The sequence below is a fragment of the Neofelis nebulosa genome, chromosome 2 (assembly GCF_028018385.1).
Source record: "Neofelis nebulosa isolate mNeoNeb1 chromosome 2, mNeoNeb1.pri, whole genome shotgun sequence".
NCBI classification, from domain to species: domain Eukaryota; kingdom Metazoa; phylum Chordata; class Mammalia; order Carnivora; family Felidae; genus Neofelis; species Neofelis nebulosa.
The window spans coordinates 191,264,200-191,290,309 of NC_080783.1; the positions used below are offsets into that span (position 1 = coordinate 191,264,200).

The 26,110-nt window shown below is 42.7% G+C and overlaps 1 protein-coding gene and 1 non-coding gene across 2 annotated transcripts in view; both read left to right on the forward strand.

Moving 5' to 3' along the window:
* Nucleotides 1–19,146: 19,146 nt before the first annotated feature.
* LOC131505829 (U6 spliceosomal RNA) lies at nucleotides 19,147–19,253 on the forward strand. Its single transcript, XR_009258597.1, has one exon. It is a non-coding gene; the product is annotated as a U6 spliceosomal RNA (small nuclear RNA).
* Nucleotides 19,254–22,244: 2,991 nt separating this feature from the next.
* PPT1 (palmitoyl-protein thioesterase 1) overlaps nucleotides 22,245–26,110 on the forward strand; it is a 28,135-nt gene continuing 24,269 nt past the window's right edge. The window contains exon 1 of the mRNA XM_058717914.1: nucleotides 22,245–22,401. Coding sequence (XP_058573897.1) covers nucleotides 22,278–22,401 — 124 coding nt within the window. The 5' untranslated portion in view covers nucleotides 22,245–22,277. The remainder of the gene's footprint in view (nucleotides 22,402–26,110) is intronic.

The window sequence follows — 26,110 nt, forward strand, 5'->3', positions numbered from 1 at the left end:
ATCCCCTTCCTACACCTTTTCTTTTCTTTTCTTTTCTTTTCTTTTCTTTTCTTTTCTTTTCTTTCTTTCTTTCTTCTTTTTTTATGTTTATTTGTTTTTGAGAGACAGACAGACAGACAGGACATGAATAGGGGAGGAGCAGAGAGAGAGGGAGACACAGAATCCGAAGCAGGCTGCAGGTCCTGACCTGTCAGCACAGAGCCCGACGCGGGGCTTAAACTCACAAACCTCGAGATCATGACCTGAGCTGAAGTCGGACGCTCAACCGACTGGGCCACCCAGGCGCCCCTTACGCCTTTTCTTTATAGAACTGACCAGAGGTGTGATTTTTTTTTTTTAATGTTTATTTATTTATTTTTGAGAGCGAGCATGGGCGGGGGAAGGGCAGAGAGCGAGGGAGAGAGAGAGCATCCCAAGCAGGCTTCACATTGTCAGCACAGAACCTGATGAGGGGCTCGAAATCACAAACAGTGAGATCATGACCTGAGCCGATCAAGAGTCGGATGCTTAACTGACTGAGCTACCCAGGCGCCCCCAGAAGTGTAATTTTCTATTTTTTTTTTTACATAGTTACTCCATTTGTATCTACTTCCCTGCTAAATTGCGGGTCCCAGGAGGACAAGGCCTACTACACCTTTTTGCTCACCTCTGTATCCCCAGGACCCAGCATAGTGCCTGGCATATGGTAGGAATCCAAAAACCAAGTTTTGAAGCAGAATACCCCTCATGCAATTATCCATAGGTATAACTCCTTTTCGTTAGCCTTTAATATTTTCAAACATAGTTTTGTGGTTGAAAATTATGCTTTACGCTGATTGATTATAGCAGACTTGTAACGGGTGTTGGCAGCACAGAGTCGAAGCTTGTGTTCTCTGGTAAAATCCTAGCAGGCTGACCTTCTGATCGGCTGGCAAAGGTGACCTCAAAAAGAGTGAGTCCCAAATAAAAGGTGTACTTGAGACAAGCTACATTCTCCAAGTTTCCTACTGTGATGCCTCTGAGGGCAACTAGCAAGCCATTGGGGGCTGCTGACCTCTGCAGAGTTTAATTACCTTGTGTAGTCTGCAGATTTGGATTAACTTCTCTTATGGTGAAATCATCTGGTGTGCATTTTCTTATTTATTTATTTAATTAATTTATTTATTTTTAATTTACGTCCTAGTTGGTTAGCATAGAGTGCAATAAGGATCTCAGGAGGAGATTCCTGTGATTCATCCCCTAGGTATAACACCCAGTGCTCGTGCCAACAAGTGTTTTCCTTACTGCCCCTTGCCCTTCTGGCCCATCCCCTCACTCCTTACCCCTCCAGCAACCCTCAGTTTGTCCTTTGTATTTAAGAGTCTCTTATGTTTTGTCCCCCTCCCTGTTTTTATATTATTTTTGCTTCCCTTCCGTTTTGTATCTTAAATTCCTCCTATGAGTGAAGTCATATGATATTTGTCTTTCTCTGACTGGCTAATTTCACTTAGCATGATACCCTCCGGTTCCATCCACTTAGTTGCAAATGGCAAGATTTCATTCTTTTTGATTGCCGAGTAATACTCCGTTGTAGATATATACCACATCTTCTTTATCCATTCATCCATCGATGGACATTTGGGCTGTTTCCATACTTTTGCTATTGTTGATAGTGCTGCTATAAATGTGGGGGTGCATGTGCCCCTTCGAAACAGCACACCTGTATCCCTTGGATAAATGCCTAAGTGCAATTGCTGGGTCGCAGGGTGGTTCTATTTTTGATTTTTTTGAGGAACCTCCATATCGTTTTCCAGAGTGGCTGCACCAGTTTGCGTTCCCACCAGCAGTGCAAAAGCGTTCCTCTTTCTCCACATCCTCACCAACATCAGTTGTTGCCTGAGGTGTTAATCTTGCGTGCATTTTCTATTTCACTTAGAACTAAGGATTTTTATTTGTTCTAAGAAAAGAACTGTATCCACTTCAGTAGGCTCTGTTTACTCTGATGACCTCGTGTTTCTGGCTGATCTCCAATAAAACAGAGCCTTAAGCATCCCAATGCTTTTCAGGGCTAAATGGCCAGCCTTTTATTTTGCTTCTCAGCCGACAAGAGCGTCTCATCAAAGAGAATATTTATTAATAAATTGGCATTTGTATTGTGCTAAATTACTCCCGACTGAGCCGGGAGAATAAAGGATAGAAGAACTTCCAGTTCTTTCTAATTCACCCACAAGAGACAATTGAATGGATCTAACATGAGGCTATTAATAAGAGGGGGAAGGGCCCTTATGTATTGGGTACCAGTAGACAAAGGCAATAACTTCATTCTGCCTGATTGCTCATGCTTCTTCCAACATTGTTCTCCCTCAAGATGGGGGTGACCAGGACTATTGCCAGTGGCCCCCCCCGAACTACAGACTATTCCTGGTATTCCTGGGCTTGCTTTACTTATTTATTTTTGAGAGAGAGAGAGAGAGAGAGAAAGAGAGAGAGAGAGAGTGCAGGCATGGGAGGGGCAGAGAGAGAGAGAGAGAGAGAGGGAAGAGAGAATCCCAAGCAGGCTCCGTGCACTGTCAGCATGGAGACTGATGTGGGGCTGAAATTCACAAACCTGAGAGTGAGATCATGACCTGAGCCTAAATCAAGAGTCCTAAATCAAGAGTTGGACGCTCAACTGACTGAGCCACCCAGGCACCCCTCCTGGGCAATTTTTAGGAAGAATAAAGTCACTGAGTCCTCTATGGTCTCTGGATAGCCTCTGAACAAGCAGGACGCACCAGCAAGAGTCCACCCCCAAAGCACCCAGTCCCCTCAGAGGGTTTCCAGTCTTCCCTGCCACTGAACCATCCCCCTTTCCCACATAAACAAACACCTGTACTCCCTTTCTCACCTCTCAGGGCATGACTATCACAAACCGAACTTTCAGAATTCCTTGATGAAGACTCAGACTCTTGTGAACTTGGTTATTGTGAGTCAACTCTCCGATCCTGATGGTCTTTGGTACACTGACAGAGTTCAGACTCTGGACCAGGAGGCCTCTATTTGGACATGTTACCAACTTCTCTGCACGTCGTCCTCAGTTTATTTAGATGCAACCATTAACAATTACAATATTCCACATATTTGATTTTTTTTAACGTTTATTTATTTCGGAGAGAGTGAGACAAAGTGTGAGTGGGGGAGGGACAGAGAGAGAGGGAGACGCAGAATCTGAAGCAGGCTCCAGGCTCTGAGCTGTCAGCACAGAGCCCGACGCGGGGCTCCAACTCATGAACCAAGAGATCGTGACCTGAGCCGAAGTCGGACACTTAACCAACTGAACCATCCAGGCACCCCCAACATTCCATACGTTTTAATAAACAGTACCCTTCTAGGAAAAGATAGTGATGGGTTTTCTCCAGTTGGAGTTTTATTGTCTCTAAACTGAGGGTCTTCTCAACCCAAAGCCATCCTGTGGAATTGTCATCTGGAGTAGGCCCCTCCAAGATCGTTGAGAACCTTGCACTTGTCTGAAATACAGGACATGTTTGCCTTGGCAGAATTCCCAGCCCCAATCAGCAGTTGCCAAGATCAAGAAGAAAGGAGCCTGTATTCAAATAATTTTCTTGTTCTGTCTTTGGAGTCCATGCCCCAGATAAAATGCCGCAGGTACTTCATGACAGAAAGACCATGCTGGGAAAAGTTCTAGTTAATGGGAAGATACTTAGTTAATGAGGAAAGTGGGTCTAGTGGAACACTGACGAGTCCTCTGCAGAGAGGCAATGGGCCTTTTTGAAGCTCACCCTGTTAGAGACCAACCCACTCCTGCAACTGAATTAGATGTATTAAGGGATAGATTGTTAAAAAGGGATTCCACTGCAGTAATTAAGTGGGCAAAGAGTTTGAAGAAGAGGAACAAGTGGTAAATAATACATGTAATAATATTCTTCCTTGCTAGTAATCAGGAAAAAAAAATTCCAAAGAAAGCATATTTAGGAGTCCATCTGACCCTTCTCAAATAAAGGAAACTGTATTTAGGGGCTCCTGGGTGGCTCAGTAGATTTAGCGTCCGACTTCGGCTCAGGTCATGATCTCGCGGTCCGTGAGTTCGAGCCCCGCGTCGGGCTCTGTGCTGACAGCTCAGAGCCCGGAGCCTGCTTCAGATTCTGTGTCTCCCTCTCTCTCTGCCCCTCCCCTGCTCATGCTCTGTCTCTCTCTGTCTCAAAAATGAATAAACATTAAAAAAAAATTTTTTTAAAAAGAGACATTCTCTTTCCAGAACCCGCACTCTTAACTACTACACTAGAAGGTAATCTTTCCAGAACCTGCACTCTTAACTACTACACTATAAGGTAATGATACAATGAAAGTAAAAAGCTCCATGTAGGAAAAGTCAATTGCAGAACTCTGTAAGGTCCAAAAATGAATACATAATAGGTTTAATAAATTGTGGTATGTCTACCGCCCAGCCACAAAAAGGAAAAAACGTGGAGCCTGTAGAATCAAAGAAAATATTTACGAGATTCTATATCAAAGTATGGTGGTTACTGGATGAATAAATAAGCCAGCAGAACCCCTGCCATAGTCAATTTCTGGCCCCAAACGATCATCAGTTGCTGCATACCCAGGGCCAAGCCCTATGTCTCCACTCACAGGGCTTTCCCAGTGCCTGTGGGAAGTCAAGCCTCCTGCCTGGGGGGAGCCATAGGCAAATGACTCCAGAATCAGGCTCCTCCATCTGAGCTGCAGACGTTGGCCTTGGAGTCGTTCCCCACGGACAGAATTATGATGGTGTCTTCCATGTTTGCGAGAGGTTGAAAAGACATCTGCCTGTGGACAGACTCTGGAAGGTAGTATGCAAAAATGAAAATAGTTGCAATGTTTGCTGGGAGAATTATAAAATTACTTGGTTAAGATTTTTTTCAATGTTGTTGTACTGACTTTTCAACAACATTTTGTTATTAAGAAAGGGGATCCTGACCTTCACCTTAATGTTCCTAAGACGAAAGTCAAATCAGTTGAGGGTTTAGTGCTATCTATATCCAACCCAAACCTTAGGCCTTGGCAAGAATTCATCCTCTAGAGAATATCTTGGTTAGGACTACTTAATTGTTCTCATTTCTGGGGGTAGGGCAAAACATAAGATGAACAAAAGTCCCTATTCTCTAAGAGTTTATATTCTAGAACTTCATTGCCTCTGGCTACATGAGGCTATTTAAATTTAAATTAGTTAAAACACAATAAAATTTAAAATTTATTTTCTTGGTTGCACCAGCCACATTTCAACGGCTGAAGACTCATATGGCAACTAGTGGCCACTATAGTAGACAGCACAGATATAAAAACATTTCCTACACTGGGGCACCTGGGTGACTCAGTCAGTTAAGTTTCCAACCCTTGATTTTGGTTCAGGTCATGATCTTGCAGTTTGTGAGTGTGAGCCCTGCATTAGGCTCTGTGCTGACAGTGCAGAGCCTGCTTGGGATTCTGTGTCTCCCTCTCTCTCTGCCCCTCCCCTGCTTGCACTCTCTCAAAAATAAATAAATAAACATTAAAAAAGACCATTTCCTTCACTGCAGAAAGTTCTATTGGTCAGCACTATTTTAGAGAGAGGAGTCTGACAATAAGCAAGTAAACAAAAATGGACAAGAGTAAAAATTACTCTGAAGAAAATAAAAGAAAATGATGCCGTACAGATGGATGTTCTTTGGGAAAGCATCTCTGAAGAGCTGACATTTGAGCTGAAAACTAATAAAAGTAAGGAGCCAGTCATGCAAAGATCTGGGGATAGAATGTTCCGGGAGAAGGGAGAGGCAAGAGCAAATGCCATGAAGCGAGAACGAGCTTGGAGTATTTGAGAAACAGAAAAATCATTTTGGCTAGAACTTTATGAGCAAGAAGAAAAATGGTTCAGGATGAGTTTGAAGAGATAGGTGGGCGCAGAATCTGTAGGGCTTTCGAGGTCACGATGAAACGCTTGCATTTACCCTCTGCCCATCTTTAGAGGGTGGCCGGTCTTGAGGTCTCCAGAGAAGCCTAGACATTTTGCTAGGTTTTTGAGGCTATGAGTTGTGTATCCAGGCACCTGAGATCTTGGAGCGGAGCAGAGCAGAGTTGTAGAGGCTGACAACCGTTTTAGAGATGAGCAGAAGGTGGTGTCAGAAAAGTTGGGCTTGCCGGGGAAAAATAGGAGGAGATGAGGAACTCCTTAGCAGCATTCACAATCCCATTACTGGATCAGGTGATTAAGGCACTTGGGCAAGTTGGTGCTTTCACAAGGGCTGCAGAGTGGTCCTCCTTGCCTGCTGCCTAAAAGGACAGTAGATCGAAGGTTCTACCCACTTAGTTGGTTCTACCCTAGGAAAAAAATCTTTTGGATGCTAAAGGCACAGAGTTCAGGTGAACCCCAGAGAAGCTTGAAGTGGGGAAGGAAAGAGTCACGTCCCCTCATCCTGGAACATTCAAATGAAGAGCTATCTTCTACCCTTCTCTGAGACCCATTCATCCAATCATTCATTTCCCCTCCAAATACTCTCTACCTATACTATTTATGCTATGGATTGTTTGGGGTGTTAGGGATATAGCAGCAAACAAGACAAAGTGCTTGTTCTCATGTTGCTGACAAAGCAGGTAACAAACAAATGGATATATAAAATAATAGGTGGAAAATTAATCAGGAAAGAAGATAGAGTGAAAGCAGCCTTTGTTCTACACATGTCATTTGGGGAAAGCTCTACCTAGGTAATGATTGAATGGTGTTTGGAATGAAGTAAGAGTTTAAGCCAGGCAAATGCTTGGCGGGGGTTGGGGGGGGGGCGGGCAGCATTCTGGGTAGAAGGAATGGCAGATCTCTGGAGGTGGAAGTCTTTTTCATGGACTCATGGAATAGCAGGAGGCCAGTGTGCTGGATCCCAGTGAAGATAGAGAGAGCTGGGAGAGCTGCAGCCCCGGATGTGAGGCTGGAGGCTGGGGAACGGATAACAAAGTGTTGCAGGCCACCAAAAGGTATTCCAAGTATGATGGGACCTTGCCGGGAAATTAAGGAGAAGGCGAAACATGTTCTGATGCACATTTTTTTTCTATGTTTATTTATTTTTGAGACAGAGAGAGACAGAGTGCAAGTAAGGGAGGGACAGAGAGAGAAGGAGACACAGAATCTGAAGCAGGTTCCAGGCTCTGAGCTGTCAGCACAGAGCCCGACACAGGGCTCTAACCCATGAACCGCGAGATCACAACTCGAGCCAAAGTCTGATGCTTAACCAACTGAGCCACCCAGATGCCCCTGTGATGATTGTTGAGCAGTCAAGTAGAAATGTTGAGTGGGTGGTAGAAAATATATGTTTGGAGTTTAGGAGAAAAGGCCTGGAAGCATGAATATAGAAGTGTTCAGTATACAGATTGTGTTTATTCATTCATTTTTATTATGGAAAAATTTTTAAGCATATACAAAAGTAGAGAGAATAATATGATGAATATCTGTGTACCTATCACCTAGCTTTTTCAATGATGAATATTCTGTTAGTCTCCTCCTCATTCCTTTCTGGGCTGAAGTATTTTGAAGCAAATTCTGGATATTTAAAGTTCTCCCTGTAAATACTTCAGGATGCAATAGACTGTGCTTAAAATCATGGAGCCAGGGTGCCTAGGTGGCTCAGTAGGTTGAGCTTCTGGCTTTGGCTTAGGTCGTGATCTCATGGTTCATGGGTTTGAGCCCGGCATCCGGTTCTGCACTGGCATTGCGGAGCCTGCTTGGGATTCTCTCTCTCATTCCCTCTCTACCTGTCCCCGTCTCATGCTGTGTCTCTCAAAATAAATAGACTTTTTTAAAAAAAATGCCTCACTGTGTGAAAAAATAAATAATTAATTAAAAAATAGAAATAAAAAATAAATAGAGTCATGGGGCCAAATGATATTACCCAGGGAATGTATATAAATAGAGAAAATGTCTCAGGACTGATTCATGACCCTCCACCTTTAGAGGTTAGGAGGAATGAGGGGCGCCTGGGTGGCTCAGTCGGTTGAGCGTCCAACTTCAGCTCAGGTCATGATCTTGGAGTTTGTGAGTTTGAGCTCCATGTTAGGCTCTGTGCTGACAGCTCAGAGCCTGGAGCCTGCTTCAGATTCTGTGTCTCTCTCTCTCTCTGCCACTCTCCCACTCACACTCTGTCTGTCTGTCTGTCTCTCTCTCTCAGAAATAAACATTAAAAAAAATTTTCGAGGGGCGTCTGGGGCGGTTCAGTTGGTTAAGAGCCTGACTCAGCTCAGGTTATGTCTCACAGTTCATGAGTTCAAGTCCCACGCTGGGCTCTGTGCTGACAGCTCAGAGCCTGGAGCCTGCTTTGGTTTCTGTGTCTCCCTCTCTCTCTGCCCCTCCCCTGTTTGCACTCTCTCTCTCAAAAATGAGTAAACATTAAAATTTTTTGAAAAAAATTTAGAGGTTAGGAGGAATGAGCTAAGGGGACTGAGAAGGAGCCGCAGGCAAGATGCAGGAAACGTGGGGAGCATGGTGTCTTGGAAGCCAAGTGAAAAATGGGTCTCAAGAAGGAGGGTGTGATCAATTGTGTCAAATGCTATTGAGAAGCCGAGAGAGATGAGGACTGAAAAATAACCCTTGGATTTAGCGAAGTGATGATTATCAGTGACCTTTATGAGAACAGTTTAGTGGAGTTATAAGCATAGGAGCTTGATTAAAATCTATTCAGGAGAAAATGAGAGGAGAGGCAATAGAGACTTCAAGTAGATACAACTTTACAAGAGGTTTTTTGTTTTGTTTTTTTTTTTTTTTTCTGTAAAGAGGAGCTGGAAAACAAGATAATAACCAGAGGAAGGTGCAAAGTTTAAAGGAGGTACATTTTAAAAATGTTTATTTATTTATTTATTTATTTATGAGGGGGGGGAGGGGCAAGAGGTAGAGAGAATCCAAGCAGGCTCCACACCATCAGCCTTGAGTTGGACACAGGGCTTGAACTCTTGAACCATGAGATCATGGTTCAGATAATGAGACGATGACCTGAGACGAAATCAAGATTTGGAAGCTTAACCAACTAAGCCATCCAGGCTCCCCAAACGAGGTATATTTTTTAGATAGGAGAAATTACAGCATATATGTACACCTCAGGGCAACAATCAAGTAGGGAGGGACATTCTGATGATGGACTAGTGGGAAGGAATAAATTAACGAGCTAAGTCATGGAGTAGATAGGAGAAGTAGGATCTAGGGTGTTAGAACATTCATTTCAGTAGCTATAGTAAGTTCTCAAGACCGCAGGCCTTGCCTCTTGTGGGTCGGGTCCTAGATACAGGCATACTCTCTTCCTTATTGACACTGGTTCCAGAGAATGAACATCTTTGCCTGGAAAATGGCTGGGGCTTGTTGTTGAGACAGATAGGATTTTCTCCCACTAAGTGGAGTCATTTGTTGTGGAGTCTACGTTTATCCAGGTAATCCCAGTGCAGAGTAGTTCCTGTGCCCAGTCCCAGCGATACAGAGATGAGGGTCTCCCAAAGAGTTGTCAATACAGTAGAAGAGATACTAAGAATAGAAAACTTTTTTTGTCCCCCCTCATAGCATTTATTTTGCCCAAGGAAGCTGACTAACTCAGGGGTGGAGCATTATCAGTACGTATTTGGCCACACGGATAGGTCCAGGGGTGGACATGTGATCTAATACAATCCAATCAGATCCTTTTTGGGAATGCTAGACCAAGGACTCCCTGTTTTCTATACGATGTGAAAGAGAAAGGGTGTAACCCTGGAAGTATGGGCATCACTTTTGGGATAACAAAAGAAGTGAGGGTTGGTTTTTTTTTTTTAAGTTTTTTTTTTTAAAAGATTTTATTTTTAAGTAATCTGTACACGCAGCACAGACCTTGAACCCATAACCTTGAGATCAAGAGTCACACGTTCCACCAACTGAGCCAGCCAGGCTCCCCAGGTTTTTTTTTTTTTTTAAGATATTTACTTTTTATTTTTTAAATATTCTCTATACCCAATGAGGGGCTCGAACTCATGAGATCAAGGGTCGCACGCTCTACTGACTTAGCCAGCCAGGCACCTCCAAAAGCAGTCAGTTTTGATGAAGCCAACATTTTAGAAGGCAGAGACTAGTGGGTGAAATGAAATCAGATCCTTGTTGAGCTGTTGGAGATAACCTTGCCTGAAGTTCAAATATCAAGTTTCAGCATAGCTCTAAAAATTTTTCAGATACGTGGAATAATAAATTCCCTTTTAGCTTAAGCTAGCTCAAGTTGGATTTTCCATTACTTGCAACCGGAAAGCATCCCAACTGAAGCACAAAGAAAGGCACGGTGCTCTTCTGGGTTATTCACTTATTAAACATGTTTATCATACACCAGTTTTGCGTCAAGCATGTGCCATGTGCTATGGACACAGTAGCAAACAAAGAAGATTGTGTCCTCACAGTCCAATAGCCCCCACCCTCCTGGTCACCTCTTCCTTGAAGGGCTGTTGGCCCTTTGTTCTTTTGTGAGCGCCAGTGATTCAGCTCTTCTCTCTTCTCAGAGCTACCAGCTCCTGTCTTCACATGAGACTTTTTCCAGGCATTTTTCATCCCATGTTTCTCTCCCCAGCTCTCCTTGTCTTTGTCACTGTGTCAGTTGGGGATCAGTCAAGGAAACAGAAACTACTCTAGATATTTCAAGCAGAGAGGAATTTATTTCAGGAAAGTAACTGTTATACCAAACCATCAGAATAGCTGGAGGATCGAAATTAAGGGAAAGTTATCCTTTGCTCTCAGCCTTGCCACTAAATTTCAGAATCAAAATTTTTATGTGGGCAATCTGTGGGAAAATACCGAGAGGCCACTGCAAAACCTCTTATCTTCCTGCAGCTGCCTGAGGAATAATAATGCATGGCTTCTGCTTCTCATTTTCTCTCCCTATCTCTTCTGAATGCCTTTCATCAGCTGGCACTAACCTGAACACCACCGGTAAGGGGTTTTGGAAAATGTAGCTCCCAAATTTCCAGTCCTTGTGATATGGGGGAGTATAGAAGGGGATGAATTTCCAACAGACCATCTAGCAAAGGAAGACAATCCACGAAAGAAGGGATTTCTTTCCAATTGCTTTCTTTTAAGGGTTTGTCTGCTAATCACAGCATAGATGCTTTCTGAAGACAGTGAGGATTTGTCTGGAGCAGGCTCCTGGGGAAAATACTTAGTCTGACAAAAAACAGATCAGATCTGCCTAAAAGGTAGAGTGAGTGGGGGAACGATTGCTTTATTCAGGGATGATTCATGGACTGTACTCCACCCTCTTAATGGAGTCAGTCATAGAGGTCACTGGACTGCCTGCCTACACGCACCCTACAGATAAGCCTGCCTGTTGATATGATACACACCTTCTGTTCACATAGAATTCAAGTTAAGGGATAGGTCTATTGAAAAAACACACATGCAGAGGAAACGTGGGCTAACTCTGTAGGAATATGAATAGGCAATGGGGCACCCCAAAAGAAAAAAAAAAGCAAACAAAGCAAGTTCTCTATAAAGGAATGAGACTTGTCATCATTAGCACTGAATGTCTTCAAAGTTGTGAGGGAAAAATTATTGGAACCCAGAATTGTTAAGCAGAAATAGAGCCAGACACTAGTCAAAGACATCAAAGACAGATTTTATTCAGTACTATTGCAATAGGGCAGAGAGGCTTCGGTAAAACTGAGCTCAACTCCACATACAGCAAAGATGGCTGGGCATTTATATGCAAGGAGCAGAGTGAGGGGGTTGGAGGATGGAAAATTACTAAGAGGAGACTTCAAGGGTAGGGGGATTCTTGATGAACTTGTCTAATGAGATTCTTGCTAAAATTAGGCCAAGGATTTAGACATCAAGTGTATGGAATGAGGAACTTAATTAGATATCAATGGTAATCAGGTATCAATGGAATACTTGCTAAACTAACTTAGCAGGATTCTCTTTATTTTTATTTTTTTAATGTTTATTTATTTTTGAGAGAGACAGAGTGGAAGTTGGGGAGGGGCAGAGAGAGAGTTGGACACTTAACCAACTGAGCCACCCAGGTGCCCCTAACTTGGCAGGATTCTTGGTGAAATTGGACTAGGCAGGCTGAGGACAGAGCCCAAGAATGAGGCATAATCAAAAACAGGGCTCAAAGGAGTCTGCCTAAAGTCCGGTCAAGGACAGTGTGGTAGAGTCCTCTCCCTAAAGAATGTGATAAGAATGGGGCACCTGAGTGGCTCAGTTGGTTAAGTGTCCGACATCGGCTCAGGTCACAATCTCGCGGTCCGTGAGTTCGAGCCCCGCGTCGGGCTCTGGGCTGATGGCTCAGAGCCTGGAGTCTGCTTCCGATTCTGTGTCTCCCTCTTTCTCTGCCCCTCCCCCATTCATGCTCTTGTCTCTCTCTGTCTCAAAAATAAATAAACGTTAAAAAAAAAAAAAGAAGAAGAAGGCCTCAGTGTCACAACTCTGTGCAAGAATCCTGCTACAAAGAAACCGAATTCTATACCTAGCCAAACTGCCAATTGAGTATGAGAGAAAACAAGAAACGTGTGGGAACTCAGAATGTTTAATATCACATATCCTATGTGAAAAAATTACTCATAGATATGAATGAAATGAAATAGAGTGAAATGAAATGAAAATAGAATCTAACAAAGAGGACCATATGGGATTTAAGTAATAGAGGTATAAGACCGGACAAAGTTAAAAAAGCTTGGGAAAAATTAAAAGATCTATGAGGCCCTGATATGTGGAAGGCTCCCTTTTGAGTTGTAAAGTTTCAATGTGGTAGGGTCCCCTCTCTAAGGAGAGAAAAAAGAGAAAACAAAAAAACTCAAGGCAACATGGCTATGTGCGTAAGTACATAAGTATGTGACAAAATCCCTCACAACCTTGTAACATGAGACCACTTAATCAGACTCCATGTTTGTGTGTTACCATATATGGGAGACGGAGAAATAGAAAATGTATAAAAAAGTATGCCACATGATGTTCGGGGCTCAGTTCCTCACATGCAAACCCAACTGAGCAGTGCCAGCATGAATAAAGTTGCTTCCTGGAAAAAAATGCCTCAGTATCACTACTCTTTGTGTGAGAATCCTGCTATATTAATGACATAGAACTATATTTTCTGTCTTTCTTTTTTTTTAGTTTTTTTTTTAATGTTTATTTTTGAGAGAGAGACAAAGACAGAGCATGAGTGGGGGAGGGGCAGAAAACAAGGGAGACACAGAATCGAAAGTAGGCTCCAGGCTCTGAGTTGTCAGCACAGAGCCCAACATGGGGCTCAATCCCATGAACCGCAAGATCATGACCTGAGCTGAAGTCCGATGCTTAACTGACTGAGCCACCCAGGCACCCTTTCTTTTTCTTTTTCTTTTTAAGTAGGCAGGAGCCCAACACAGGGCTTGAACTCATGACCCTGAGATGCAGATCTGAGCTGGAATTAAGAGTCAGACACTTAACAGACTGAACCACCCAGGTGTCCTGACATAGGAATATATTTTCATTGCTAAAGGTCTAATCATACTACTTGATTCTACAGTTAATATTTGTAGAATTATAATATGGTAGGTATTAGGTTTGGTTTTTAATTTTTAGTCAATCTGTATACAAATTAATTTTTAAAATTAAAAATTTAGAGGGGCGCCTGGGTGGCGCAGTCGGTTAAGCGTCCGACTTCAGCCAGGTCACGATCTCGCGGTCCGTGAGTTCGAGCCCCGCGTCAGGCTCTGGGCTGATGGCTCAGAGCCTGGAGCCTGTTTCTGATTCTGCGTCTCTCTCTCTGCCCCTCCCCCGTTCATGCTCTGTCTCTCTCTGTCCCAAAAATAAATAAAAAACGTTGAAAAAAAATTTTTTTTAATAAAAAAAATTAAAAATTTAGAGGTGGGGGGGCGCCTGGGTGGCTCAGTCGGTTGAGCGTCCGACTTCGGCTCAGGTCATGATCTCGTGGTCGAGGAGTTCGAGCCCCGCGTCAGGCTCTGTGCTGACAGCTCAGAGCCTGGAGCCTGTTTCAGATTCTGTGTCTCCCTCTCTCTGACCCTCCCCCGTTCATGCTCTGTCTCTCTCTGTCTCAAAAATAAATAAACGTTAAAAAAAATTTTTTTTTAATTTAGAGGTGGATAAAGCTGGAAAGAAGGGAACTTTTGTTAATTTCTTTATCTTTTGCTGTGGAAAGATACAGTTTAAAATCAATAAACTAATAAATAATTATACTGATTGAAGAAATCATGATAAATATCAGGAAAACGAAAAGTGGAAAATGTTAACAGAATTGCCTCTAGGAAGTGAGACTTAGAAATGAGAAGAGACACCTTATTTCTTTTTCATGTCCTTAGAATTTAAACATTGTGTGTATGTACGTGTCTATATATGATTAAAAATGTCAAAAGCTTGGGGCGCCTGGGTGGCTCAGTCAGTTAAGCGTTCTGACTCTCGATTTTGGTTCAGGTCATGATTTCACAGTTTGTGGTATCAGTCCCACATCGGGCTCTGAGCTGAAAGCATGGAGCCTGCTTAGGATTCTCTCTCTCTGTCTCTCTCTCTCCCTCTCTGCTCCTCCCCCTGCCTCTCAAAAATAAATAAATTTTGAAGTTGTCTCAATGTTACAAAAAAAAAAGATTATCTTTTCCGTTGGGCAAGAGGAAAGCATTTTCTCAAAAAGTTTTTTAATGTAGATGGCATGTCTAATACAACTTTATCATTTTGTGAATAATTTTTGTAGCTCCCACAGTTAACAAACCAAGAAATTTTTTTTGAAATTTTATTTTTAAGTAATATCTACAGCAAACGTGGGGCTCGAACTCACAACCCCAAGATCAAGAGTCACATGCTGTATTGACTGAGCCACCAAGTGTCCCCAAACCAAGAAATCTTGGTATTACCTTTATCTACTGCTGCCACCAGCTAATGGTACCATGGTCTTTTCATGGCTCAGATAACGGAAATAGATTGTTTCTCATTCTGAGAGTATTTGCTATATGTGGTCAAAATCCCTGTTCATTTTATTGAAAAGCCAGTAGGTATCTGGATCTTGATTATTAATACACGTGCTGTGTTTTTAATAGCAAGCAACTTAATTAAGAAATTTTCATTTATATAAAGCAGTTTCTTGTGAAACAAATAAACACACACACACACACACACACACACACACACACCTGAAACCTATGAGCATTCAGATACTACTCTATGTTCCCACTGTTCCTTGTCTATTCTGGGGAATAGATATGTATCGTACCAACTTTCAGTACTCTTTTAAGTCCACTGAAATTGAGGCTTTATAAGTTCTCACTTCCTGTTACAATATTAATAAGTCTCAGAGGCTGTTTATTAAAATAACAACCTGGAATTGTAATGCCCCCGATTTCGAATCTGAGAGACCACCAAGGAGCCGATACCGATGCAAACGCACGAGGGTTTATTTGCAAACTCGAGCTTGGGCCCAAGTATACCCGACACAGTGCGGAGCAGGGACTTGGACCCCTAGGTTAAGAGGCGTAGGAGTTTTATAGGGGCCAGTGGCCAATGCGATTGTAACACACACAGAAAGTTGCATAGTCGTGTCAGGCCACACGCAGGTGGCCAACTGAGTTACAATTTACCCTATAGTAACTGTTTGAAATAGCCTATCACTCTGGTCAGAATTGGCGCGCGAGTTTGGCGGGCAAAAGGCGGGGGTTTACATCCTTTGGCGGTTAGGGGTTCCGCATTCCTTTATGAGTCGGTTTCCAATAAGGGGGTGCTCACCGGCTTGACTAGGGTGGGGGTTATACATGAGATGGTGGGTGTAGCACAAAATGGAGTTAGTCTTGCTCTGCTTGTCCAGGGGTAGGGGATTTTTGTTAAATTCCTTGGGTCCCACAGGAATTGACTTAAATGGAAAGAACTTTACTTGTCTTTTACTACATGGTTCCTCTTAAAACCAATCCAGAGGAAGTGAGAACTCTGTTGGTACTTCTCCACATGGATAGTTTGAACTATTTGATTAAAAAATGCTTTGGGGGGGGGTGATGATGGTTTTAATCTCTTTGTGGTTTTCATTTGCCTTTATTGTGATTATTTCAAGTCTTCTTTCCACATGAATAATTCCATTCCCAGCCTTGTCTATTCTACTCCATGCTATTTTGATGTGTTTATTAGCTCTATAATGATATTGTTTTGGTTTTTGTGTTATCAGATGTGCAATTTCCCTATTCATCTCTTTCAGTCGTTTTATTGTCTCATTTTTGAGTTCTTACACTATTGAGCTCATTTTCTTTCTTTATTTTTAATTTTTGTAAAATGTTTTTATTTATTTTTGAGTGAGAGAAACAGAGACAGAGCACAGTGGGAGAGGGGTAGAGAGAGAGGGAGACAGAATCTAAAGCAGGCTCCAGGCTCCAAGCTGTCAGCACAGAGCCTGATGTGGGGCTCGAAACCATGAACTGCAAAATCATGACCTGAGCCAAACTCAGACGCTTAACTGACTGAGCCACCCAGGCACCAACCCCCCTCCTTTTTTTTTTTTTTTTAACGTTTATTTTTGAGAGAAAGAGACAGAGACAGAGACAGCAGGAGAGGGGCAGGGAGAAAGGGAGACACAGAATTCAAAGCAGGCTCAAAGCCATCAACACAGAACCCGATGCAGGGTTCAAACCCATGAACCATAAGATCATGACCTGACCCCAAATCAAGAGTCAGATGCTTAACTGACTGAGCAACTCAGGTGCCCCTGAGCTCATTTCCTTGTTAGGTTATTCTAGAGCTCGAATCACTTGGGGTGAATTTTTTCTATTTCTCTACTTGCCTCCCAAATTCCTTCCCACTTTATCTGAAACTGATTTGTTTTTCCTAATGAACTGCAGCTTGAAGGCTGTTATTTTGTGCTGTATGCACATTTTCTATGATTTATAAGCTTATCTGAAAGAGAGGAGGACAGAACTCAGGGGAGGAGGTATGCAGCCTTTGTTAGAATACTGCATTCCTCAGGGTCTTCTGAAGTTTTAAGAGTCTATTTCAGGCTTCACTCTAATAGGGGTTGTTGTATCCCATTCCTATACGAAAGAGCCTCAATGTTTGGAACTTCCCCCAATTTACTATGCTTTCTTGAACTCTTCACAGCCACCTAAAAGACCTAGCCCATTCTCCACTCCTCACTTCGCCTTCTCCCCAGTGGCCATTTTCACTTTTCCAGAGAGAAGAGATAAAAGATAAGGAAACCAGGTAGTTCTCTTTTCTTTTGGAATATATGTGCATACGGATGTATTAATTCTCAGGATTTTGAGAACCTAACAGTATGGATTTTGATGGAATGGAGGCAGGGTTGGAAGCCTTGGCATACTCCAGACCATAATTTTCTATTTCTTTCCTTGACTGCCACTTGTTGACATTTAAGATACTGAGTTGTGGCCCTTTGCTGTGGATGAAATTTTAACTTTCTTAGGTATTGGCAGAAACAGAGTCTATGAGAAAGCTTTACTCCATTACCTAACCAAAAGATACAATAATTTTATTTGTTTTATTTAAAGTATAATAATTTTTAATGTATATATACATTATACATTTTAATTATACATTTGATATACGTATATTATATCTTAATTTTTTCTGATTATGAAAGTTATGTATTTATACATATATCAAATCATTATGTTGTACACCTTAAGTTAATACAATGTTGTATGTCAATTATATTAATAAAACTAGAGGAAAAAGCCTGGGAAAAATAAAATAAAAGTTATTGGGGCGCCTGGTGGCTCAGTTGGTTAAACGTCTGACTTCGGCTCAGCTCATGATCTCGCGGTTCAAGAGTTCGAGCCCTCCGTCCGGCTCTGTGCTGACAGCTCAGAGCCTGGAGTCTGCTTTAAATTCTGTGTCTCCCTCAGCAAAACTAAAAGGCACTTGATGGGGAATCGGAGAAGATATTTGCAAATGACCTATCAGATAAAGGGTTACTGTCCAAAATCTATAACTTACCTAGCTCAACACCCAAAACACAAATAATCCGGTGAAGAAATGGGGAAAAGACATGAATAGACACTTCTCCAAAGAAGACATCCAGATGGCGAACAGACATATGAAAAAATGCTCAACATCACTCATCACCCGGGAAATACAAATCAAACCCACAATGAGATACCACCTCACACCTGTCAGAATGGCTAACATTAACAACTCAGGCAACAACAGATGTTGACGAGGATGCGGAGAAACAGGATCTCTTTTGCATCGTTGGTGGGAATGCAAGCCGGTGCAGCAACTCTGGAAAACAGTATGGAGGGTCCTCAAAAAACTAAAAATAGAACTATCCTACGACCCGTCAATTGCACTACTAGGCATTTATCCATGGGATACAGGTGTGCTGTTTCGAAGGGACACATGCACCCCCATGTTTATAGCAGCACTATTGACAATAGCCAAAGTATGGAAAGAGCCCAAATGTCCATCGATGGATGAATGGATAAAGAAGATGTGGTATATATCTACAACGGAGTATTACTCGGCAATCAAAAAGAATGAAATCTTGCCATTTGCAACTATGTGGATGGAACTGGAGGGTATTATGCCAAGTGAAAATTAGTCAGAGAAAGAGAAATATCATACGACTTCACTCATATGAGGACTTTAAGATATAAAGCAGATGAACATAAGGGAAGGGAAGCAAAAATAATATAACAACAGGGAGGGGGACAAAACATAAGAGACTCTTAAATACAGACAACAAACTGAGGGTTTCTGGAAGGGTTGTGGGAGCGGGGATAGGCTAAACGGGTAAGGGGCATTAGGGAATCTACTCCTGAAATCGTTGTTGTACTATATGCTAACTAACTCGGATGTAAGTTTAAAAATAAATAAATGAATTTTTAAAAATAAATAAATTCTGTGTCTCCCTCTCTCTCTGCCCCCCTGCCTGGCTCACACTCTGCTTTCTCTCAAAAATAAATAAACATTAAAAAATTTTTAAAAAGGAGTGCCTGGGTGGCTCAGTTGGTTAAGCGTCCAACTTCAGCTCAGGTCATGATCTCGTGGTCCGTGAGTTCGAGCCCCGCGTCGGGCTCTGTGCTGACACCTCAGAGCCTGGAGCTTGTTTCAGATTCTGTGTCTCCCTGTCTCTCTGACCCTCCCCTGTTCATGCTCTGTCTCTCTCTCTGTCTCAAGAAAATAAATAAACGTTAAAAAAAAAATTTTTTAAACCCCACCTATGTATCTTTGCATTACGAATTCAAACCATACAGAAGTATAAAAAGTAGAAAGTGGGGCTCGCTTTAGCACCTCAGATACTGAAATTGGCACAATCCAGAGAAGATTAGCATGGCCCCTGCGAAAGAAGGACAAGAAAATTCATGAAGCGTTTAAAAAAAAAGTAAAAAGTGAGGGGCGCCTGGGTGGCGCAGCCGGTTAAGCATCCGACTTCAGCCAGGTCACGATCTCGCGGTCCGTGAGTTCGAGCCCCGCGTCAGGCTCTGGGCTGATGGCTCGGAGCCTGGAGCCTGTTTCCGATTCTGTGTCTCCCTCTCTCTCTGCCCCTCTCCCGTTCATGCTCTGTCTCTCTCTGTCCCAAAAATAAATAAAAAACGTTGAAAAAAAATTAAAAAAAAAAGTGAATGGTGAAAACTGTTTTCTTTTCAGTACTTTAGCTGTTCAATGAAAATCAAAAATTCATGAAAATCTAGAAATACACGAATACGTGAATACATAGAAGTTTTTTTAAAAAACAGCTTGATTATGGTTACGTTTTGCATCCTATAAAATTCACCCATTTCATGTGTAGGATCCAGTGATTTTTAGTGAATACAGACTGGTGGAACCATCAGCAGAACATATATATTTTTTTTTTTTAATTTTTTTTAATGTTTATTGATCTTTGAGACAGAGAGAGACAGAGAATGAACAGGGGAGGGGCAGAGAGAGAGGGAGACACAGAATCTGAAATGGGCTCCAGGCTCTGAGCTGTCAGCACAGAGCCTGACGCGGGGCTCGAACTCACAGACCGTGAGATCATGGCCTGAGCCGAAGTCGGATGCTCAACCGACTGAGCCACCCAGGCGCCCCCACAACATATATATTTTTGCAAAACGACGTAGTTACTTTCTTCATTCCTACTTAACTTATTCTCCCAATTCTAAAATGTACTTACCGATGCCTACAGTGCGGTAAACATGGCCAGGAAGCTGCATTTGAGAGTTTTTGGGTAGTTCTGTTCCTGCCAGTTGAGCTACCTGACTACCAAATGTCTGTTGGGTTCATTCCACTTACTTATATCAGGAAAATTTGCTACAGTGATTTAATTAACATGTTGAAACCGTTATGATATATGGGTGTAAAAAGAGATGTTTCTATGGAAACTAAGTTGAATGCTTTGGAAAGGCTGGTTGAAAGCAAATTGCTAAAAACTTGCTAGATTAGGTATAGATGAAAATTCTGGGGGCGCCTGGGTGGCTCAGTCGGTTAAACGTCCGACTTCGGCTCAGGTCATGATCCCGCGGTCCGTGGGTTCGAGCCCCGCGTTGGCCTCTGTGCTGACAGCTCAGCCTGTTTCCGATTCTGTGTCTCCCTCTCTCTCTGACCCTCCCCTGTTCATGCTCTCTCTCTGTCTCAAAAATAAATAAATGTTAAAAAAAAAAATTAAAAAAAAAGAAAAGAAAAGAAAATTCTGTCCTTGGAAGAGCTACACACATCTAGAAGGACTTTGCGTTCAGATTGCTTCAAAGTGCCGTTTAGTTATTGCTCCACTTTAAAGAAACATTTAAAGAAATTATGGGTGACTTGTGAAAGGCAAGAAGTATCTATCACTCTAAGAAACACTTTGACCAGGGGCCCCGTCATCACAGAAAAAGCCCGAGTCTATCTCAAAAGATTGATAAAGCAATTTACATTTATTAAGTCTTAAGTTTAAACCCAAAAGAGTGGTTTATAATATGCCAGGAACTTACTTTTCTTAAACAAAACCGTGTGCTGTGTAATGCTTTACCATTCTGCATTTTAATTGATTTTTTTCATGTAACAACTAACCACCAGGCCCAACAGCATCAGATAAAAGGGCTTCGGGTGGGTGTGCAACCAGCTTTTCCTTTACAATATATTGAGACATTTTTCATGTGGTTATATATAAGTTTACCTTATCCTTTATAAAACTCGCCTCATAATATTCCATTGTACTGTCCATACATCCTAATTTACTTACCAAATTCTCTATCCATAACTATTTCAATGATTTTCTGAAAAAATACTTTGAGCAGGCAATTGAGAGGACAAAAGCGGGTTACCATTTGCAACTTCGTGGATGGAACTGGAGGGTATTATCCGAAGTGAAATGAGTCCGAGAGAGACAAATATCCTATGACTTCACTCATACGAGGACTTTAAGAGACAAAACAGATGAACATAAGGGAAGGGAAACAAAAATAATATAAAAACAGGGAGGGGGACAAAACAGAAGAGACTCATAAATATGGAGAACAAACTGAGGGTTACTGGAGGGGTTGTGGGAGGGGGGATGGGCTAAATGGGTAAGGGGCACTAAGGACTCTACTCCTGAAATCATTGTTGCACTATATGCTAACTAATTTGGATGTAAATTTTAAAAAATTAAAAAACAAAATAAAAAAAATAAAAGAAAGTGGGTTAAAATAATGAATCTGGCAGTAGAACAGAGTGGATTAAAGAGGGGGAATGGAGTGCTCGCTTCGGCAGCACATATACTAAAGAGGGGGGATGGAAAAGGGAGAAATGGTGAATGAAAGGCTCTTGCAGTCATCCAGCTCTGAGATTAAACCAGGAAGTGGCAGTGGTTTCCACATCCAACACATGTTCTTGTCAGTCGGGAAGCCCTGCCACTTCTAAAAAAAAACAAAAACAACCACACCATTCTTTTCCACCTCTATATTTTGGCTCATTTCAGTCCTCCTGCATTTCATCTTTGCCTGTTGAAATCCTGTTTTTCCTTCAAGATCCAGGACGAATACCACACCCTGCCATTATTAACCCCGGCTGGAAGTGATCCCTCACCTTCCATTTCTAATAGCCGAATCCCTCCTTCCTTTCTTCCCTCCACAAAGCATTTTTCTCCCAAAGGCAGTACGGGTCGTCGGCTGAGTAACCACTTTGGACCCATCAACTTGCTATCTCGGTGAACTCTGCACCTGACCCAAACTCTCAGCGCCTCAGTGTCCAGACCTGTAAAATGGGGAGAAGCGTACACAGCGTTACGAGGATTAAATTTGCTAACAGGGAAAAAGCACACAGAAGAACGTCTGATGTGCAGTAAGCGTTGAATGACCCTGGACATTCATTTTGATTGATGGTGGCGGGCGGGGGGTAGCGCGCGGTCCGCCCCCGCAGGCGCCGGGTCCGGGCCCCGGGAGCGCGGTCACGTGATTGGGTCAAGATGGCGTCGCCCAGCTGTTTGTGGCTTTTGGCCGTCGCTCTCCTGCCGGGGTCTTGCGCGGCACCTGCACTGGGGCATCTCGGCCCGCCGCTGCCGCTGCCGCTGGTCATCTGGCATGGAATGGGTGAGTGAGGGAGAAGAGAAGCAGGAGGGTTTAGCGACTCCTCTTTCCCAACCTGGGTTCGCATCGGCAGAGTGCGAGGTGGAGAGCGAGGACCGTGGTCGCACAGCACCAGGCTGGCCCGACGTCTTAGGATTTGGGGGGGCTCCTCTGCATTGGAAAGGGAGAGAGGAGAAGGGGCTGTCTTTTGGTGAGCTCTGGCAGAGACCCGTGCGCTGCGTTAGGGTATTTTGGGCGGTTCTTGCTTAATTCTCACGGCGCTGGCGTCAGGGTGCAGCGTCTGGCACTTGAGGCAGTCCTGGCTGTGGCTGCATAACCAGGACATCCATCCTTTTATTCATTAGCACACTGAGTAGAGATTTGTTAGGTACCTAAGGTTCATGTTTCCATTTAACACGTAGGTATTAAGCACCTACTAGATGCTGAAGATAAGACCGTGAACTAAACAGACCAAAGTCTTTGCCCTTTCTGAACTTATTTTCCAGGGGGAGACACAGACTATAAAGAAATAACTAAAACATGTAATATGTTTTAAATAAAATGGTGGCAAATGCAATGGAGAAGAGTAAAGCCGGGAGTGGGAGAGAAATGGAGATGGGGGCTTGCAATTTTGTAAGCAGGGTCAGGAAAGGATTCACCCAGAAAGTGATATCTGTGCAAAGAGCTGAAGTGGATGAGGGAGGATACCCTGTGGATAGCTGGTAGAAGGAACAGCAAATGCAAAGGCCCTGAGGCAGAAGTATGTTTGATATGTTGGAGGAACAACATTCAGGTCAGCGGGGCTGGAACTAAGTGAGCAAGGAGAAGAAAATAGGGGTTTAGGTTGGGGTGGGTGGGGATGCTGGGGCCTACAAAGGGAGTTGGCTACAATGAGTTGGAAAGTCCTTGAGGGATTTGAGCACATGAGTAACATAATATGACTTACACTTTAAAAAGGACCACTCTGGTTGCTATATTAAGAATAGGTTGTAGAGGGACACAGACATTTGCAGGGAGACAAGTTAGGAAGCAATTGCAACAACTTAAAACAAGAGATGGTGGTGGCCTGAAACAATATAGTAATAGGGGACATATTGAGAAGCGGTCAAAGTTTGTGTATCTTCTGAAGGTGGAACCAATGGGATTTATTAACGGATTAGATTTGGGATGAGCAAGAAAGAAAGGAGTCAAGGATGATTCCATGGTTTGGGGCTGGACAAGTTGAAGGATGAAGTTGTCATTTTACCAAAATGGGGAAGCCTGTACGATGAGCAGATTTAGGGTAGGGAGAAGATCAGTAGTCTGCTTTTGGACTTACTAGATTTGGGATGCTTGTTAGACATCCAGATGTTGTAGAGCCATTTGGAGTGTGGAGTCTAGGACAGAAATACAAGTTGGAGATTTATGTTGGGAGCCTTCAGTGTATGGCTGGCATTTAAAGCCATGAGACTGAGCAGGATCATGGGAGCGAGCGTACACAGAGGAGAGAAGAGGTGTAAAGATTGAGGCCTGAGGCGCTGCCAACATTTGGAGGTTGAGAGGAGGAGAAACTAGCTAAGGAGACGGTGGTGGTGGAGGAAAGTCAGAAGAGTGCAATGTCCTGGAAGTCCAATGAAAATGTTTCCAGAGGAAGGGAGTAATCAGCTGCATGGAATTTTATCAACAGGTCAAGTGAGAACTGCTTATTGGATTTAGCAATCTGAAGATCACTAATAACCTTAACAAAAGCAGTTTTGGGGGTGCCTGGCTATCTCAGTTGGTTGAGCATCTGACTTGTGATTTCTGCTCGGGTTACGATCTCACGGTCATGAGATCGAGCCCGGTCTTGGGCTCTGCGCTGGGCATGAAGCCTGCTTAAGAGTCTCTCTCTTTCCCTCTGCCACTCTCTCCCGCTCGCACTCTTTCTTTCTGTCTCTAAAACAAATTAAAGTAAGTAAATAAATAAATGAAATCGTTAAAAAAAAAAAAAAAGAAAGAAAGAAAGAAAGAAAGCAAGCAAGCAAGCAAGCCCTGAAGAGGAATTACAGTCAGCAAATATAAACAGTTTTCTCAAAGCTCTGTGCTGGGTTCCAGGGCTACTACAGTGGAGGTAAAAGAAGTTATTATGAGAGAAATAGAGGATGCTTTAAGCCTCAGCTTTTCCTTCTTTAAAAATGAATTCTTTTTATTTTTTTATTTTTTTTATTTTTGGGACAGAGAGAGACAGAGCATGAACGGGGGAGGGGCAGAGAGAGAGGGAGACACAGAATCGGAAACAGGCTCCAGGCTCCGAGCCATCAGCCCAGAGCCTGACGCGGGGCTCGAACTCACGGACCGCGAGATCGTGACCTGGCTGAAGTCGGACGCTTAACCGACTGCGCCACCCAGGCGCCCCTAAAAATGAATTCTTAAAGTTCCTCTTAAGTTAGAAATGGGATGATTAAGCTCAAGATGGAAAATGATCTCAGCCTACTTCTCCAACTGAGCGGCCAGTCACTTTTCTTCCAGTTCTTGGTTTTAGTTCTTTGAAACAGGAAAAGAAACAGGGCTGGGAGTAGGATGAGGCAAGGAGACCCCTACATTGCAAAAGTTAAGAAGGCACTCACTTTCTAGCTCGTAGAAGTTCAGGGTCAGCACTTGCACGAACCTGCGAGTGAGTACCTCCTGAAATTTTGTGCCCTAGGCGTTTCACTTTTCTTTCCCTAGTCCTAGTCCTTGAGTTTGATTCCTAAGTGCTCTTGACTCTTCTAACCCCAAATGTTCCAAATGATAAGGCAAGGTAATATGCACCTCTGCTTACTTTTCAGTTATGAATTCGGTGTCCCAACTGTATTGTGTGGGCTTTTGAAGTTTGTTATTACTTGATAAAACACGAGCCACGCAAAAAATGGTCTTTTTTTTTTTTTGAGGTGAAATTCATGTAACCTACAATTAACCATATTAAGGTATGCAATTCAGTGGCAATTAGTGTATTCATAATATTGTTTTACCAGCGCTCCTCTCTAGTTTCAAGTTTTTTTCATCATCCCAGAAAACACTGTACCCCGTAAGTAACCACTCTGTTCCCCACTCCCAACACTTCCTGTCCAATGTCCAATGTCCAATCTGTTTTCTGTCTTTATGGATTTGCTGGTTCTAGATATATCCTATATAAAGGGAATCAAACATTATGTGACCTTTTGTGTTTAGCTTTTTTCACTTATAATAATGTGAATTTAGTGTGAATTTAATGTGAATTTGGGTTCATCCACATTGTAGCATATGTACGTATGTATGTAGCATGTGTATTTCTTTTGTTTTTTACAGCTGAATAATATTCCACTGTATGTGTATACCACAATTTGTTTACCCACTCATCCATTGGTGGACATTTGTGTCACTTCTACCTTTTAGCTATTACGAATAGTGCTGCTGTAAACATTGAGGTACATGTTTCTGTATGGGCATGTTTTAATTTCTCTTGGGTAGATATCTAGTAGGGAAATTGCTGCATCCTATGGTAATTGTTAGGGTTACCTTTTTGAGGAACCACCAAACTTTTCACGATGGCTGCATCATATTACATTTCCACCAGCAATGTACAAGGGTTTCTATTTCTCCACATCCTTGCTTGCTACTTTCCAGTTTTAAAAAAAATTTTTTTAACGTTTTATTTATTTTTGAGACAGAGAGAGACAGAGCATGAACGGGGGAGGGGCAGAGAGAGAGGGAGACACAGAATCGGAAGCAGGCTCCAGGCTCTGAGCCATCAGCC